Source organism: Pseudomyrmex gracilis, unplaced genomic scaffold, assembly GCF_002006095.1.
Source record: "Pseudomyrmex gracilis isolate BER0280 unplaced genomic scaffold, ASM200609v1 scaffold_71, whole genome shotgun sequence".
Classification (NCBI taxonomy): domain Eukaryota; kingdom Metazoa; phylum Arthropoda; class Insecta; order Hymenoptera; family Formicidae; genus Pseudomyrmex; species Pseudomyrmex gracilis.
Window position 1 is genome coordinate 255539 of NW_018020655.1, and position 10115 is coordinate 265653.

General features: G+C 38.2%; 3 protein-coding genes across 4 annotated transcripts; 2 read left to right on the top strand and 1 right to left on the bottom strand.

Annotated features, from left to right (window-relative positions):
- Window positions 1-384: 384 nt before the first annotated feature.
- LOC109854629 lies at window positions 385-4638 on the top strand. The gene is made up of 4 exons (XM_020427918.1): window positions 385-534; window positions 797-1004; window positions 1162-4342; window positions 4461-4638. The coding sequence occupies exons 1-4, from the start codon at window positions 425-427 to the stop codon at window positions 4619-4621; spliced, it is 3660 nt and encodes a 1219-aa protein (XP_020283507.1). The 5' UTR covers window positions 385-424; the 3' UTR covers window positions 4622-4638.
- Window positions 4624-7254, bottom strand: LOC109854630 (kelch domain-containing protein 4). The gene is made up of 8 exons (XM_020427919.1): window positions 7127-7254; window positions 6813-6983; window positions 6437-6672; window positions 6190-6359; window positions 5382-5968; window positions 5088-5289; window positions 4848-4998; window positions 4624-4765 (listed from the first exon to the last, which is right to left on the bottom strand). Exons 1-8 carry the CDS (start codon window positions 7241-7243, stop codon window positions 4729-4731), a joined length of 1671 nt encoding a protein of 556 aa, XP_020283508.1. The 5' UTR covers window positions 7244-7254; the 3' UTR covers window positions 4624-4728.
- Window positions 7255-7390: 136 nt separating this feature from the next.
- On the top strand, window positions 7391-9018 carry LOC109854633 (cyclin-related protein FAM58A). 2 transcript variants are annotated; one of them, XM_020427928.1, is made up of 6 exons: window positions 7391-7620; window positions 7766-7899; window positions 7987-8084; window positions 8173-8391; window positions 8473-8703; window positions 8780-9018. In XM_020427928.1, the coding sequence occupies exons 1-6, from the start codon at window positions 7544-7546 to the stop codon at window positions 8873-8875; spliced, it is 855 nt and encodes a 284-aa protein (XP_020283517.1). In that variant the 5' UTR covers window positions 7391-7543; the 3' UTR covers window positions 8876-9018. The 2 variants fall into 2 exon arrangements, with proteins under 2 accessions (XP_020283517.1, XP_020283518.1); XM_020427929.1 differs by having other exon boundaries at window positions 7393-7581.
- The last annotated feature ends 1097 nt before the right edge of the window (window positions 9019-10115 follow it).

Consider the following 10115-nt stretch of genomic DNA (forward strand, 5'->3'; position numbering starts at 1 on the left):
TAAATTCAAGTAAGCCTTCAGGGAAATCAGGTCACTAATTAAATCAAAACTCATACACACACTTACACGGTGAATGCAGTGCTCATTACGACACAAAATCGGAATGAAATTTCATAATAATGCGATGACGAGACATGTACACATACATACATATATATATATATATATATGTACGATTGTTCGATCGACGAATAATTCAGTGCACTTTTGATCACAACCGAGATTAATTCGTCTGTGAAAAGCGAAGCGCATTTCGTTGTAAAATATTTATTGCAAATCGCGGCTTGTATAATTCATTTCGTTTGGCATTAGTTCGTGTAATGTGTGACGTGCGCGAAAATAAGTAAAAATCAATTTCGCGTCTAAAAGAGCACAACCGGCGTGCAATCAAAAACTGAGTAGTGCAACCGTAAATGTGACCGACATGTACGAGAAAATTTCCGTGATCGCGTTGGTGCTACTTGCGGTCGCACCTTCCGACGAAATTTCTTCCGACAAAGGGATGAAAAATGCAAACCTCGTGCAAAACTCAAGGTATTTGAAAACTAATTAACCAATTAATTGAAATTAACTGAATTTTTAAGAATTACTTTTTTTACACCGCGTATCTTTTTTTTTGTCATATTTTTGAAATGTCAACGAAAAAGTATGTTAATCGCAATTGCATAATTGTTCACGTGTCAGCACAAACGTTATTAATGTCACTTATACTTCGCACGCGCGTCGCAAATTGCTAAATTGCGGAAAACGTTGCGAGATCGTAGATACTTGCTACAAGTAAATTCGTTGCTTACAGATTGTCGACGATTTTTCCGTACGCGTTATCACGCAACGATCATCGATTTGCGAACGGCGACGGTCAAAAGAATCCGCCTCTTTTGTCCGTCCCGTTATCAGAGAAGACTCGTACGAAGCGTTGCGGCGACACAGCTCGAAAACCCGTCGGAGCTGCGTTATCCTCGACGAAGCGAGATCTCGCCAGAGCGAAAACCAGAAACGTCACTGTGAGAATCCACACGCAGTAAACAATATTCGAACCAGTTTGATTTAAACTTTTGCAAAGAGAAATTGAATTTATTTTCAAAAAAAAAAACCGAACGACAATACGTAAATAAAACAAAGTTATCTTGAACTTTTATCAAGTCCGCAATTTGCTTGCAGGAAATTGTCGCAAAAAGGAGAGAAGCTGCGAAAACACGTCAGGACCGAACGCTTTTGCGAGCTCTCAAGAGCAATTTAAACGCAAAAGACGGGATTGTGAAAGCGCGACTTCACGAAACAGCGGAGAAGTGCAACACGGACAAGTGTATTTGTTACTGCAGCGAGGAGGATAATTTTCCCGACTCGTCCAAGAAGTTGGGTCATCGTAAAAAGAACAAACCCGATAGGTCGAATTATCACAAAGCGGAAAAGCACGAGAGACCGAATATCTTGCAGCAACAAAAGCGACCGAAGTTGCAACACGAACAGAGAACGCGTGACTCGATTCTTTCCAGTCTAATGAACCATTTTCCATCCTATCAAGAGGAAACGATACCCAATATCCATCATCATGTATCGGTCCCGTACAAAGCCCAGGCTACGCCTGAGATAATAGGTAATCTGAGATCCAACGGTGTTCCGTACCACGTCCCCTCATACGACGGACAAAATATTTTGCTGGCTAACAGTCACGGTCATTATCCGCACGTTCATCACAATCTCTATCCTTGGCCAATAATTCCCGAGAGAAGTCGAATTGGAAATCACGTTGTGTCGGTTACTTCGCATTCGCCTTTGAACGTCGACGGAGGACAAACAGACGACGACTATCTCGGATCCTACGATCAAGATGACTATTTCGAGTCGTACGATCAGTTTGAAGACTATCCAGAATCTCACGACCCAGTTGTGGCGTCTGGAAAAGATGAAGATCCTGCCGAACTGACTACGGTGGCTCCGAATGACGGCGAAGACGCGTCAGTTGAATCGAAAACAAACTATCCGACCGAGGAAAACGGCGCTGTAGATTTTTCTAGTGCGACTGAAACCTCAGAAGAATCTGTGGATCGTGTCAAAGAAGTTTACGAGTCGACTGATAATTTACTCGACAGCGCGGGTGAGGCGCGTGTTTCGATGAAGAAATTAACGGACCGAACAACCGATCGCACGACGGAGACTGCGAGGATTCGTTTGCTAGGAAAGAGTAAGAGCAACGCTAATAAACTGTTGCTGATTCCCAATGATGAGAATACAGACGTGGTGTCCAGAGTTGAAGAAGAAATTACTGAGAAAGTTGTTGACGAAGAACAAACGACTGAACAACAGAGAAAAGTCGTAGCTGCTAGTTACGACACTATCAAAGACGATTCGTCGACAAACAGATTGCCGCTTTGCGACAGCACCTTGCTTTTGAACTCCATCAGAAAAGCGATCGACGACTTCGCGCTGGATCGAACGAAAGATCCCGACGGAACGCAGGACGCGAGTTTGTTGCCGGAAATTCTGCGGGTTTCGAATTTGAAGAACATTCTGTCCAAGCCGGAGATAGAGAACGAGATCGTGGAGCGAGTGAAGGACATTTTATCCGCGAGCACGTCCGTTTCCAGAAGAGATTTCGCGAACGATTGGTCGCACAGCGTGATAAGAAACACTTTGAGAAGCGTGGTGGACACTTTTCACGGTATTCATCAGAAGTTCACACCGATCGGAAAACACGGAACGACCGACGAGATAGTCTCGTCTCCTATTTCCGACAGCGAGGTGTCGGCGGTAAATCCGGGAAATCTGATGCTGAATATTAGCGAGCAAGTGACGAACAAGATAAAAGATCCGACGATTCGCGACAGATTGAACAGCGTTTTCCAGAAGATGAGAGACGCAGCGAATAAGGAAACGTCGAGGGAAAGCGCCGAATCTGATAAAGAAGAGACTTTGTTGCGAAAAACCGATGACAATTGGCGGATGATGAAGAATAAAAATGCAAACGAAATGTCAGATGAAAAGTTCGATGCGAAAGAACATAAAAATGTGAAGAGCAAAAATTATCAGAAGGCCAAAATATTGAAAAACGACGCGGACACACTATCCAGCTACGAATATTCGAAATCGTTGAAAAATCTGTCGGAGTCGGTGAATTTGTCGGAAGAGAATCTACGTATCGAAGAACAAATACCGAACAGAGTTGAGACGAAGGAAAACATCGGAGATCGCGTTTCAGATGAGATGAGGGAGACAAACGCGCAAGATGACAAAGACAAGACGCTAAAATCCTCGATAGTTTATCAGCAAGCTAATTCGCAAAGTAATCACGAAGTGTTAACGATCTCTGCGGAACAACGTCTGACGGAAAACGGAGATGACGACGAGAATGTCGCGGCAACACCCGAAAACTTGACGCGAGATGCCTCGCTCGATCGCAAACAGGACGAAATAATCTCGGAAGATGCGACGAACGTTGAAGACAAAACGGAATCAAGCGCATCGACCACTCTGTTCGACAATTTGGTTGGAAATCGCGAAGATCAAGATTCTTCGAGCGCCGTCACTTCTTCCGCCGATCACATCGAGCCGTTGATAATATTGGAGAGAATAAAAAACAAAGAGCCGCCGATAAAATATTATTCGCGCGACAGTTCGGAAGACGCGACGACCTACAATCCGGTCACGAACGACGCGTATTCCGTGCAACTGTTTCCCTCGTCGCCCGCTTCCGACGATATCGCGGAACTTCAGAAATCCCAACTCTACTACATCAACGACGGCGTCAAGTTCCCGCTGGAAATACGACAACTGAACGACGGTTCTTACGTGTTGCGGTTCCCGGAAGACATATGCGAGCACTTTTTACAGAAAGAATGTCCGTGCTGCGTGCCGCGAACCGGTCGCGTGATTCGATCCAAGATCGATCAGAAGGAGACGATTTCAACGACGACGGGGAAAGAAGACGATTATCAGGAAAACGCGCGTGCAAATGGCAATCGAGTTCGTAAAACGATGATGAGAAAGACGAGGAACACCTTGAGGGCACAGAACGATTACGAAATTCCTATATCAGTCACTGATTTCGCAGAGAGATACAATTTGTTGCTTGATCTCGACAACAAAGAAACGCTTAGCCAATCGCGCGACGAAACTCAAAGCTATGACGGACAGCTACTGAAGAATTCGGTCAAAGAATCTGAATACGATCAATCGGAAAAAAAGACGTTTGATAATAATCGCAAGCTGAATAATAATCTTCAAAAGAACGAAGATAAGAAAATTGCAACGGGCAGTTCTGAGGAAAGAAATCTCTTTCCAAAAAGAACTATTCTCTCCGAAAAAGAAACAACAATGAATAAATTTTCAAACATTGAAGAAGGTAACAATATTGTTAAAAGTTGTAAATTGTTGATTAATGAAAAAAAAATTACAAGTGTAAAACTTAATGAAAAAAATTACACATGTACATACAATTTGATACATACCTTTGTTTTCAGGAAATACCAAAGTTTTTCGCAGAAAGAAGAAAAGAGAAGATGAAAAAACTAATGAAAGACCATTTAGATATCAACGAAATGCGAGCGGAGTGGAAAACAAAAGTGCGGAACTAGTAAAATCCGTGCTTTATTGGTTCAAAGGTCTTATCCTAGACGAGTAAATTGTGGGAAAGATACTTCAAGAGAAATCTTACTTTTTTAACAGTTTTTTCTCAAGTTTTACAAATATTTTTTTAGAAACTTTTTTCTTATAATTGAATTTTTTTGTTTATTCACAGAGAAAATTTGCACTGCGAGGACGATTTCTGTAAAGGAAAGTGATAGGGGAGATAATGTAGAAAATGAAAAATGTAAAAAGTAATAAAAAAAAAACAATAAAACCATTACTTGACATCCATTTTATTTTCACTTTCTTCTTGCGAATTACTTTCCTCGCTTTCGTCCTCTTCTGAATCTTCCGAATCGTCCGAGGATTCGAACCACGTTTGCGACAAATCATCCGCCATCAGGATGTTCCACTTGTCAAGTTTCCGGCAATCTGCAACATAAACTTGCTATGTTAAAAAAAAATATTCAAACGGTTCGGTGTGATCTCGGTTTCTATATCTCACATGTTGTCTCATGTACCTAAACTGTAAAAATCGCGAAGAGTGTATTCCCGTTCGCCTTCCTCTACCATACCGCCGTACAGGTACAGAACGTTGTGTTTCACCGCCATTCCGGCGTTAATACGCGGCAACGGACGGAACTTTTTCTCTTCGGTGATCGCCATAGAAGATATTTCCGGGAGAGAAGATCCAATGCGCGACGACGCTGGACCAATCGTGACCTAATAAATTTGTACAAAAGTAAAGACAATACAAATATGCTCTATCCGGCAAATCTACAAGACAACAAATTCAAATTTAAAAAAGGGCGTACTGTAAATATTCCATCGTCTTCTACAACAACTGACTGTGCGGAAGGAGACTCTTCCGATTCCTCTTTTTCGTCAGAACCTTCGTTTTCTTCCTCCCCCTCTTCTTCCTCTTCCTCATCATCGCTTGTTCTCGTCTCGTCCTTCTGTTTCTTCCTCCTCCTTCTTCTTTTTGTTTCTTCAGTGCCGTCAGTGGTTTCTTTTTTCTCAGACAAAGTTACAGCACGCCAGTGCAACTTTTCCAGATCTAACGCGAACAAATCATTGTAGAACGTTCCACGTAGAGTTTCTTCGTCATCGTCGTCATCGTAAACGCCGCCGAATACAAATGCTTGATTGGCGCCGTGTTGAGTTAGAGTGGCGGAAGCGCCGCATCTCGGACTCACGCGGACTCCACTTTGCTTCACGGAAGTCCATTTGTATTTGATCGCGTCGTTTTTGTTCACTTGTGTCAGAAGAAACATATCATCATGAACGCAGCCTTTCTCCACGTCCTTTTTTAACTTTATCTTGCTGTATCCGCCGTATACGACGAGTTTATTGTCGATAGTTGGTAATAATATGCAGCCAGATCGAGGAGCAGGCGGTATACCTACAAAACAATTTGTTGATCCAAGGTATAACTATTATTGTTCAAAAAAAATAATGTTTTTATTTGTCTAACACTTCTTCTAAAATACTGAAGTATAAATTTCTAAGTTTACTTGATCTGATTTAATTAAAACTTATAACTTAAATACTTCAAGGTAACTTAGATTTAATTAGAATATAAAAGCATTCTTGTAAAGAAAACAACATCAAATGGAAGCGTACCAGCAGGTTCGATTTTCTGCCACGTATAAGTTTCCAGATCAAAAATGTGCACATCGTTAAAATACTTATAGTCGTGCCGTTGATCATCGTGAAAACCACCGAAAACTATGAGCTGCTTCTTTGTGTGCACCATTCTATGTCCACTTCTGGCTGATGGACCGTTTGGAGCCCTAAAATTATTGGTCTTTATATTACAATTATAAAAGTTTCTTTTAATGAAAGTTTTGTTTTATTCTTTCATATGTACATTATCTTTTCCCATTTTTTGTTGGAGAATCGAAACACCCACAAATCACGATAGTGGTAGAACTGGGATTCACTCGGACTAGTGAATTCACCACCAAATACCCATAATTCGCCATTATTTGCTGCAGTGGCTACTGTCTGGTGACTGCAACGTGGCGGTGGTGCACATGGTGCTTTTATCAGTGTCCATTCTTGTTTATTTATATTGTAGAAAAACATATCACCATATACAAGAGTCTAAAAAAAAAAAAATTGAAACCTGAGTAAATTATGTTCTTAGTTTATTAAGCAGACAAGTGATGTTTTACTTTATTAAATTGTCATTTTTTTCTTATTGTTAATTTGCTCAATTAAACAGAACTAATTTTTTCTTATACCTGACGACCATCATGAAATTGTCCACCAAGCATAATAAGTTCATCCTTAAAAGGATGTGCTGTCAGAGTGAAGTAAACTCGTCTGGATGGTGGTTCTACCACTATTTCCTTAACACATTGTCTACGAGCTTCTTCCTTTTCAATTTCAGCCACAACTTTCTCTATGTCATCCTACAATATAAAAGGACTTGTAAAAAAATGTTATTAAAACACGTTGAATAAAAATAGAATAATTATCACAAGACAGTCATTTTAATAATACATTTGTACTTAACAAATAATATTTATAATAAACAAATAATATTTGGTCTAACCTCACCAAGAGCTGCTAACTTTTTCTTCTGCTTGGCATCGAGTTTCTTCTCAGTTTTCAGCGTAGTTTTCTCTGCGCCGCTTATCTTGTTTTTACTCTTCTTATCTTTCTTTCCCATTATATTTTTTTATATCACACAAAACTTAAAATTCTTTTGAACACAAATAAACCTTCAACAACATTCAAACCCGACGACGATTTCATTGGACAGAAGGCACTAGCCAAAGCCAAGCGCGTAGTACCCAAAAAATGCGCACTCAGTGCGCACTCGGCGCGCACTAGCGATTAGATCACCCCGAAGTCGTTATACCCTTGTCTGTGTGTAAATACGAATATATATAAACGTGGTTAGTATAATAAAAAAGAAGGTGTTTTAAATACGAGATTTACATATTTCTGGCACACGTGGATCCCAGATATGAATCCCTCAGAGCCAAGCAGCACCGAGACACTCAGGTACTACAATGAGTTCACATTGGACGATACTGAACCAAGGTTATGCCGGTTTATTCTTGACAGATCAAAGTTTTACGTACTTCACAACACTATGACTTACACATATTATATCAATCTTATAAAAAGTTCATAGTAAACACGATACGCCTAATAACCTCTTAATTATTGTGTTATTCTTTTACAGTTCTAAGATGAAAGATGTGATTGATGTTCTTGCAATGCAACGTGAGAAAAGAAATACGTTACAAAAAAGCATCACAATTGATTACACCAAGTCTAGCGACAGTTTCACAGTTTCACGATTTATCTTTGAGTGTGGTATGTCAGCAGTAATGTTTTACAGAGATTCTAGAGAAATTGTTGCCACTACTACTACTAAAGTCTAGACTATGGTTTTGTTTACAGGTTTAAAATTAGAAGCTCATCCTTTGACAATAGCAACTGCGGCAACTTTGTATCACAGATTCATGAGAGAAGCAACAGCACAGGGATATGATCATTATGTGAGAATTATATACATACAACAGCTTGTGTATACAAACACATACACACACATATCTTCAATAAATAACTACATTCTAACTCTTTTAGTTGATAGCTGCCACTTGTCTTTATCTGGCTGGTAAAGTAAAGGATGACACATTAAAGACAAGAGATGTAATGAATGTATCATATAATACACTTCACAGAGGATCTCAACCACTTGATCTTGGAGATCAGTATTGGAGTATGAGAGATGCAATTGTTCAGGCAGAACTTTTAGTTTTGAGAATGCTCAAGTTTCAAGTGATATCTGTGCTTCCACACAAAGTGAGATATTGTGGATTGCTAATTGCTTACTAATATTTATACACCCTATGAGAACATCTAGTTATAGTATACTTGTTACAGTATTTACTTCATTATCTACGGTCTTTGCAAACTTGGTTTGGTGAAGAAGAATGGTCTAAATATCCAGTAGCTAAAACTAGCATGGCATTGCTGCAAGATTTTCATCATTCTTCAGCTATTCTCGATTACCCGCCAAATCTAATAGCAATAGCTTGCATAAATTTGTCTTTGCAAATTTATGGAGTGGTTGTTCCTTTAATGGACGAATGCGATCAGCAGCCATGGTTTAACGTAAATCAACAATTTATATTTTTACACAAATTTGTACTTATAGATAATTGTTTCACTCATGATTTTATTATTGCAGGTTTTCAGTAAAGATTTAACAAGAGATAAGCTGTGGGAAATTATGGAGAAGGTTATGGCGGCGTATGATGAGGAGCCCGAAACAAGAGACAATTAAAAAATATGTGCTTATTGCAATAATATCTGTATCTAAAATTGATCTATCTATTGCAATAAATGTTTTCTATTGAATATTGAAATATATAAAAATGCTTTATACTAAACCGTTCATTAATACCTGCAGTTCAGTGTAAAAAAAAACCATGAAATTAATAGAAAATGTCAAGGGAGTATATAATCTTTGAGTTACTAAACAATTTGCCTTTTTTGTTAAACACTGATCATTTAAAGATATATAAAATAAAATTTTTGGAATTTTCAGTACTGATTCTTCATTGTTTCACAATAAAAATATCAAATTTCAAATATCATCATAAAACAAATACTGTCATAAAAAAGGTAAATTTTAAAATGTTATGAAAAATTTATTGATCAGTGTTTTAAACTATGGACATAAAATATCAGACATATGATTTCAATGCAATTCTCTTGAAATTTCTTACATATTTTTAAACATTTATCCACCTACAATGTATTTTATATTATATCTTTTTATGGCTTAGTAGGTAAGTAATTATTTCAATATTCAATAAAATAAATTCTGTTTTGCTACTTCAATATACTATTTGATTTTATATAGGCGCACATTATATTAATAAAATTAAAAAACAAAATTCACAATAGCACACAGAAATACATGAGCAAATATCAATATCAAATATCAATAAAACTTCATATATACTACCATAATCATAAAGATAGCAAATAAAGAAAATCATGCCACGATATATGATTGTCTTTATTTGCGGAAATCAGTGCGATTGATTTATACGGATACTACGCATGCAAAAATATAAAAATTATTTCTTTTAGCTACATAAATATAAAAAGCATATGTCTATTACTTACATATATGAATATTTCTTTATATTTCTTTATATTTAATTTTAATAAAATTAACAGAACTTTCTTGTAAAATTAGTAAAAATATACGTTTAAGTACTTGTTAATAAAAAATTATGCATTAAATACAAATTTATAATACAGAAAAAACAGTTGTAGCTAAAAGAAACAAATAAAATTGATTTTGTGTTAAACTCATTTTTGTGCGGTCCCTTCGTCGTCCATCGATGTATCTTCCTCCGCTATGTAATCCTCAGTCCCCTCAGTCCTCTCAGTCATCCATACTCCTCAAGTATCGGTAGTGGCACAGCAGCTTTGCGACGTCCCACGTAGTCTCACGTAGTCCCACGTCGCACTTTTTTCACTCGCGACGCGGAAGACGCGAAATACACACT

What these genes read in the sequence shown, in the direction of transcription:
- LOC109854629 (XM_020427918.1), top strand. Translation starts at nt 425, where the DNA reads ATGTACGAGAAAATTTCCGTGATCGCGTTGGTGCTACTTGCGGTCGCA. An exon ending in AACCTCGTGCAAAACTCAAG is followed by an intron (nt 535 to 796) that starts GTATTTGAAAAC and finishes CGTTGCTTACAG; the next exon opens with ATTGTCGACGATTTTTCCGT. An exon ending in CGAAAACCAGAAACGTCACT is followed by an intron (nt 1,005 to 1,161) that starts GTGAGAATCCAC and finishes ATTTGCTTGCAG; the next exon opens with GAAATTGTCGCAAAAAGGAG.
- LOC109854630 (XM_020427919.1), bottom strand. Translation starts at nt 7,243, where the DNA reads ATGGGAAAGAAAGATAAGAAGAGTAAAAACAAGATAAGCGGCGCAGAG. An exon ending in AATTTCATGATGGTCGTCAG is followed by an intron (nt 6,673 to 6,812) that starts GTATAAGAAAAA and finishes TTTTTTTTTTAG; the next exon opens with ACTCTTGTATATGGTGATAT. An exon ending in AAGACGATGGAATATTTACA is followed by an intron (nt 5,290 to 5,381) that starts GTACGCCCTTTT and finishes CAAATTTATTAG; the next exon opens with GTCACGATTGGTCCAGCGTC.
- LOC109854633 (XM_020427928.1), top strand. Translation starts at nt 7,544, where the DNA reads ATGAATCCCTCAGAGCCAAGCAGCACCGAGACACTCAGGTACTACAAT. An exon ending in CACAGGGATATGATCATTAT is followed by an intron (nt 8,085 to 8,172) that starts GTGAGAATTATA and finishes TAACTCTTTTAG; the next exon opens with TTGATAGCTGCCACTTGTCT. An exon ending in ATCAGCAGCCATGGTTTAAC is followed by an intron (nt 8,704 to 8,779) that starts GTAAATCAACAA and finishes TTATTATTGCAG; the next exon opens with GTTTTCAGTAAAGATTTAAC.